At 38.3% G+C, this 7,644-nt stretch overlaps 1 protein-coding gene across 2 annotated transcripts in view; it reads right to left on the bottom strand.

The window, feature by feature from the left end:
• The window catches only part of LOC131243907 (ferredoxin--NADP reductase, embryo isozyme, chloroplastic-like), a 7,028-nt gene extending 2,133 nt beyond the window's left edge, over nucleotides 1-4,895 (bottom strand). Inside the window, exons 1-4 of one of the 2 annotated variants that reach the window (XM_058243526.1) lie at nucleotides 4,773-4,895; nucleotides 2,842-2,898; nucleotides 1,568-1,897; nucleotides 47-266 (exon numbers count right to left, since the gene is read on the bottom strand). In XM_058243526.1, coding sequence (XP_058099509.1) covers nucleotides 47-266; nucleotides 1,568-1,897; nucleotides 2,842-2,898; nucleotides 4,773-4,796 — 631 coding nt within the window. In that variant the 5' untranslated portion in view covers nucleotides 4,797-4,895. The remainder of the gene's footprint in view (nucleotides 1-46; nucleotides 267-1,567; nucleotides 1,898-2,841; nucleotides 2,899-4,772) is intronic. The other variant, XM_058243534.1, reaches the window with a different exon arrangement.
• Between the last annotated feature and the right edge of the window lie 2,749 nt (nucleotides 4,896-7,644).

Here is a 7,644-nt window from a genome sequence, read left to right as displayed (position 1 = left end):
GAGGTGAGTGTGGTGGCTTTCCATTCAAAAATTAAATAGATTTTACCTGTGATTTGAACTTTGTCCCCTGGCTTCAAGTCACAGAGAAAATTGCTGCAGACGCCCTTCTTTGAGGGGTCCTCTTTTCCAGTCTCAGGGTCATAATAAACAGCACGACGCACACATAAGCTGCCCGTCTTTCCATCAAATGAGTCTCCATATCTGGTTGATGCAATTGAATAAAGCCGGACATTGTTCGGAGACCCTGGCTTCTTTGGGTTTTCACCCTGCAGGAAAGAAGATAAGCAAAGCTCAGAGATCAAAATTGGCATGATCACTCTGAAATCACCGTCTGCCACTGGCAAGAAAACCTGTGCTGGTAAGGGAATCATGATCAGGTTTTTAAGCTATATTCTCGGAGAAGTAGAAAAAAATAAACTAAGGAATTATCCAAAAGAGGAGTTTTTTTATAATTGATATGCTAGCAGAATATAATAGCCGCGTGCACAAGGCAGAGATGGTAGGTTCTCTCATGTTTGTATTTGTGGTGTTTTCCCCTTGTTTTTCTGTTCTTCCTTCTTTTGGATAGAAAAAAAAAAAGTGCAACTAAATCCAAATCACCCATGGTGGGACCCACTGAAGAAGGGTAGCCCTAAAATTAGATTGCTTATACAGCCATACAAGTCTTGTCTTGATGAATTTGGATAGTCAAATATTTTCTGTATTAATTAACCATTAGATGTCCACCAATCATCCTCTCAAAATTAGGATGGTCTAATTTGAAGAACATGCATTCCACCCTGCCAAAGAATCGAAGTATTTCGCTACCCAAAAAGCTACACTGGTGGAACGTGGCATGCAGAGCTGATGCAATATTTTCTGAAAAAGGAGAGTGCCAACTTCACACACGAACTTAATTCAATTGGCAATATACACTGTCTTGAGAATGAGTAGTTTAATTGGAATGTTAAGAATTAAGATGCATCGAGGATGCCAAATTGCCAATATGTAAAGTGGGAACTTGGTAAAACTGGGAATGCATAAAAATGATCCAGTGCAATCAATGCACTATTATAAGTTTCAGTGCGTTGAGTTGCATTTTGACATGTGGAACGCCCAATCAATCACCCTGGCTGAGTTGCATGCAAAAATCATTTGGACAAGGAGGATCCTATCCATCTAAGCAATGTCATGCAAAATGTACACCCAGATTGTTTATCAGGAAAAAAAATGGCAACTAATTCAAACCATCCATTCAGTAGGCACCACCATGGATTCCTATGGTTCACAAGAATCAGATCAATCAGGCGATGAAAACAGGTGGTTTGAAAAAAGGCCAACATTTGGATGGATAGGATCATCCAATCAGTTCACTTTTACATGGTGACATGATCATAAAGATGGGATGGATTGTATATAAAGATGGGATGGATTGTATAGCATTGATTGGACTGCTCATGTGTCCAAATGCAACCTGATGTACTGTAACTTTTGTAGTGCATTTATCTTGGGGCATTAGTGATAATCATCAGCAACAGAGTATAGATCAGATTTTAATAAAAGAACAAACGGAAATAAACCAACTTACAGGAGGAATTACACCATAACTCTGTCCTTCCCAATAGGGAACATTGCCACCGTGATCAATAACAATATGGCATGTTTCACCCGGAGCTTTCGGGCCTACAATCCTCTCAACCGAAACAATTGTCGCAGTATAAGGTCCCTTGGGCTTGTATGTGTTGAGAGGAGGCTCTTTTGCCTTCTCAAGTTCTAAAGGTGTAACCGCAATCTTAGATCTGCTGGCTTGTTGTACAGACATGCATACTCTGTAATTTCTTCTTGATTGCAGATTCTTGGTTTTCAAATCCAAGGATAAGAACGTCCATGATTTATCTTGAAACCTTAGATTGTGTGACTGCATTTGTATAGAGCAGTGAGTACACGATATTTCAATAGAAATTGCCGAAAAGATAATTTGTGATGAAGATAATAGCAAAATTTATGAATAAGCAAGAACATTATTAGAATGTAAACGTATAACTTGGGTCAATAAGACATGGTGTCAAACACAGATACAAGGCATCGTACATTGTGGCTTCTAGAAGTTAGATCAACTGACATGTCCATATATACACATATATTAAAGATTCATTATATAATTTCCATTTCTCTTCTTATAATTTTCAAAAGCCTTTTAATGATTAATAACTTTAATATCATCTGCATGATTCTTGTTTCACTTTTTTTTTTCTTATTTTCTCCCGCCCATCTCTCTCCAACACACAAAGAACTTATGAAATGATAGCTTATAAAAGAAAGGAAAAGGACTTTCTCAAGAAAAATGTTAACATTGTACTCCTTCACACACCAATACCTGATTTCTTGCTCATTAGTTTCCATGTGATTCATCATCTGTACTTTTTTGTTCCTGTAGGAATCAGCTTATTCCACCATTTCACATAGAAGCTTCCTTCACTTTTCTTTTTTGCTTTGTTTCATCTTATTCTAATAAATCTCCACACCATGCATTACATGTGTTTGGCAAACTTCTACAATATATTAAAAAAGAAACCACCCTCCATACCAAATAATCAAATATAAGCATATTATACTAAAAAATCTACTCTACACAACCACTAATACCTAATCGCAGGAAACTTGATAGTTACACATATGAAACGTTTTATATGATTAATGTTAAAGCATGCATCATCATCATCATCGTTTTCATAGCCCCTTTAAGGCACACATGAACCTAAAAATTAAAAAGCAGGAGAAATGGAAAATAAAAATACTGTTCACATAAACCCATAATCAAGATATGAGCATATAAGATCTTCTTTAGCAGCACATAAATACCTTAAATGCAGACCTCCTTAGAAATTCATCATTACTGGCAGGAATAGATACAGAAGCCTGCAACATTCAATTTATCATAAACTTAAAAGAGGAAATGTACAATGTTCAACCAAGTAAAACCACTATTCTTGTTTAGCCAATAACCATACAGATGGCACCCACCTTCCCATTATCTAGACCATTCATCTGATTTTCAACATCATGAATAGTCCATGCGCCATAAAACTCCCCAACCAGAGAAAAAAAATATCCACCTCATCATGAATGAGCTGGTGGATGATTTACACTGACTGTGGACCAGTGGTCAAACTGCTCTCTTGTAGACCAACAGGTGAACAGTTGATATTGTCAACAGGTTATGCACAATGGCAATTTTTACACACTGAAAGGTGGGTCCAACCTGTTCGGCTGAGCTGATAACGCCACTAAATTATCAATTCAAAAGGGGAAAAAATCTTGAGAAAAGATAGACAAAAAACAGAAAAGTCCAATGTGAGATTAGAACATTCCTTTCCCAGTGAATGGATAAAAACTGGAGAAATCTAAAAAAATCAGCATTGTTAACAAATCTCAAAATAGCATAAGGGAAAAAGAACTAAAATACCAGAAAAATCAAGAAAAATCAAATCATTCCCTTAAAATCATTTAGAGAGAGAGAAGAAAAAAAAAAAAAAAGAATAACCCAAATAATAAAACAAGAAATTCTTTCAAAGGGGATGCATGAATCAAGAACACATTTGGAGAAACTACCAAGAAAAAGAAACAAAATCAGAATCATCATCACCCATCACCATGATAAGAAACAAAATCCTCAAAACAGGGAGTAGAATCCCACCATGATCCGGCAGGGTACAGCGTATCATACACATGCATCAAATAACCACGTCCATGGAAACCATGCAAATCAATCCAGACTGTTCAAAACATGGGCCAAATTATGTATGGGGCAAAGACCTAAAATCGGCTGATCAAATGATCCTAGCCACTAGATTGACTTTTTTCTCCCATCCAATAACCATGAAACATTGGGCAAAAACCGCCCATTTTCCAACCACCAATTGAATAATTAAGATTCTAAGGTTATGCACAATGGTAAATCCATGATGGAGGCCACCAGACTATCGGCTCGCTGAAAGGTGGGTCCCACCTATTATTGATCATATTCATGACATGATAGCTCTAAAGAATCAACACTTAAAAACAATTGACAGATCAAAACCGGAGAAATCCAAATCAAAATCAGCACTGTAAAAAAATCAAACAAAAACCACGAAATTGAAGAAAATCGAAATGCTCCACTGAAATATTGAAAATCAAAGAAAAGAAAAGAAAGTAACCGAAATTCAAACAATCAGGAAAAGGGGTTCCTAATCGACACAAAATTGGATAAATTAGAGGAAAAACAAAATCGAATGTATCGAAAAACATCAACATCATCATCATAAGAAACAAACTTTTTCAAGAATCCTCTTCAAAGGAATTATACCACCCTCCAGAAGTGTATAGTGGATCGTACACATGCATCCACTTACCATAGACACAGGATCCATATAAATCAATCCAAGCAGTCCGAATCGCAGGCCCCACTATGGAAAGAGCATGGCCAACAAAAAACAACGATTGAACAATCACAACCATCTGAAAGGTGGCCAGAGAAACGAACGGTTTAGAAAGAAAAAATCAGCTTCCCGTATTCAACAGGCAAAATCATACAGCTAGAATTGTCCGGTTAACATTGTTCTCAAGTGTGCCAAGAGGCCCACCATTCGAACGATCTTGATCGCATGTCACGCATGCGTATGACTTTCCATACTCCGCCGAAGTACGGTATAATCCCTCTTTTTTCATACCAAAAAAAAAGAGGAAAAAGCACAGTAAGAAATGGAGAGGAAAAGATCCGGAATGTAGAAGACATAGGAGCTTGTTCTGACCTGAATGATCGCCGAGTGGGCCATGATCCGATCGGAGGATTGCAGAGATTCGGAAGACAGAATAGAAAAAGAGCGAAGAATACGAAGTGTTTTATAGAGAGAGATAGAGGAGGGGCGGGGGGGTCTTTTGGAGAGCAGCAAAAGGCAGGTTTGGTGGTTTGGTTTTTGGAATGGCTGCTGCTACCAGCAGGAAGACGGATGCTAGTTGCGTGTAACCCCTGTTACACGGAGCCGGTGTAAAGCATAGTTATTTGGAGCCCACATACATGTCCTTGTGGGAATCCACTCCGTCCATCAGTTTCTCCAGGTCATTTTAGCACGTTATCACAAAAATTGGGAAGACAAAAGACTAACGTGGAACACAACAATAGGAATTGAACGCTTGATATTGAAACCTTAGTGGGCCAAAAGAGGTTTCTTATCATGAAATATTTGTGTTTTACCTGCATCCAGGTGCGAATCACCTTATGAACGGTCTGGATGACATATAAAAATAAAGGTGGGCCTTAGGAAGGTTTTAATGGCTAGCGTTTTTATCCCTACATATTCTTTCCTGCGGTGCAGATCAGCGTGGATCTGTCTCATTTTTTGGATCACGTCCTAACATGATCCGGCTAAGCTGATGAACGGAGTGGATTTTGATGGGCCTACAGTACTTTGGATAACCGCCGTTCCTCTAGCAGTGTTACACGCAACTCACGTGGCAAGAGTACACTATCTTTTCTTTTGCCAATTTGCACTAATTAATTATCAAAGGTCTCGAGTCCAACCGGTTGGACTATTAAGTTAAGGTCCAACAAGCAGATATTTCCAACTTTTCATGTGTATGCTAAATCCAACCCGTCCAATGGATTGTTCTCGTGTTTATACAAAATCCGATTCGTCCAGTAAGTTAGTCTCATAATGAGGATCACCAGTTGAAAAACACAAACAGAAACTCATTGAGTGGACAATAATTATGTTTTGCTATTTACCAATGGATGGAAAATATTTTATATGATGTAGCCCCTTGATGAGTATATAGGGATGAAATTTGCATTAGAAGATCCTCGTGGTGGGGTCAACCTTTTGGAAGGCCTAGATGTCAAATGCACTTAAGAGGTTGTAACTTATCAGCTGGGTGGATTATACCTTACGGTCCAGCCGCTCGGACTTATACCTCATTTCATTATACTTAGGGGGCGTTTGGCGCATGCTATCAGATGTCATTAGGTGGGATGGGATTGCATTTGGTCCGTGCTAATTCAACTCAATGTCTGGGAAGAATGGAAGAGGTTGGAATTAGATCAGATGGAATTGTATCGGTTCTATGCCAATTTCACTCAATGTTAGCAAGTTGTGTAGGTCCTACCATGATGTGTGGGCTATATCCACACCGTCCACCCATTTTTTGAGATCATTTTAGAGCATGGGCCAAAAAATCAGGTAGATCTAAAGCTCAAGTGGACCCCACCATAGAAAGCAGTGGGGATTGAATACCTACCGTTGAAAACTTCTTTGGGGCCACATAAGTTTTGGATCTGCCTCATTTTTAGGCCCATGCCATAAAATGAGGTTACAAAACAGATGAACGGTTTGGATATAACACATATGTGTTATTCTCAATAGTTTCAAATGATGGTGGGTATATCCATTCAATGTACCACCGTATTACAAACATAGCATGGAATTAAGCTTATCCCATGGTAACAGGGGACAATCCCTGCCATATGTAATAATTACATTTTTTTTAATCACATCCTACCTAATCCTTCCCAATACCATGCACCAAACACCCCCATAGTTAATGTCCATGATTGGTTAAGGTCCGATAGTGTATCGCCTATCAAATCGTGCTAGAGTTATTGGTTAATACGAGCAGTAACACATGAAGGCTCAAATCCAAAGTGTATTTAGATCCAGTGAAACCCATAGTTAAGACTTTCATACGTGAACCTTGCAGAGGAGTTGAGAAGAGAAACTTGTAATTATATTGATACCATTCATAATATCTCATGCAACTTACCCATATCTATATATTAATCAAAGTTGCCACTAGCTAAAATGAAAGCTTTAGAATCCATAATTTAGCTAGGATCCGTGGAATCACCTAGAGATCGAAAAAACCAAAGAATTCCCAACTCAAATGACTCTTGGATAGGTTTACGTCGTGGATTCTAGGTAAGGACCTCGGTTATGGAAAAGGAATATATTAGGCACCCTTTTGCTGCCTATGCAAAACACAGTTTCTACTTTGCAGGCTTTACTTTTTCAATGGGGATTCGAGAAACTTTTAGTAAAATACTTAGTTTTAGATGTCTAAATTATAAAAGATAAACTAAAACCAAAATAGAAATATTAGAAAACGGTTTTTTCGATAAAAGTATAGAAAAGAAAAGGAACACAGAGTTTTCGGTTACTCCTTTAAGTCACATTTTCTGATACATGAGTTTTCGGTTACTCCTTTAAGTCACATTTTTTTATACATAAGATCCTCGAGAGAGAGAACCATAGAGTATACTTTACGTGATGTTAGAGTAGAGCCTATTACCTCAGGTGTTAAAAGCAAGAGGGTTGGAATGTACAGACTTGAAAAGAATATATTGAAAATATGACATTGGTTTTGGAGTTAAATAGATAAAAGAAGATTAAGGAGTAGAAAAGATGAAAGAACAGAGACTCGGAGTCTCTGTCACTGGATTTCTCTCTCTAGGTGGCTCTCCGATTTACACCCAGACGCTTTTTAGACTCTACCTCCTACCTCAGATGCCCTTTGCCTCTCGCCCCTTTTATAGGCATTTTGGGTGGCAGGTTCAGATCGTACGAGCCACATGCTCGATTTCAACGTAAGGTTCATATGAGTTAGACTCTCACATGGATCTTGGATGGGCCA

The sequence above is a fragment of the Magnolia sinica genome, chromosome 1 (assembly GCF_029962835.1).
Source record: "Magnolia sinica isolate HGM2019 chromosome 1, MsV1, whole genome shotgun sequence".
Lineage (NCBI taxonomy): Eukaryota > Viridiplantae > Streptophyta > Magnoliopsida > Magnoliales > Magnoliaceae > Magnolia > Magnolia sinica.
This window is presented reverse-complemented; position numbering and strand designations above follow the sequence as displayed.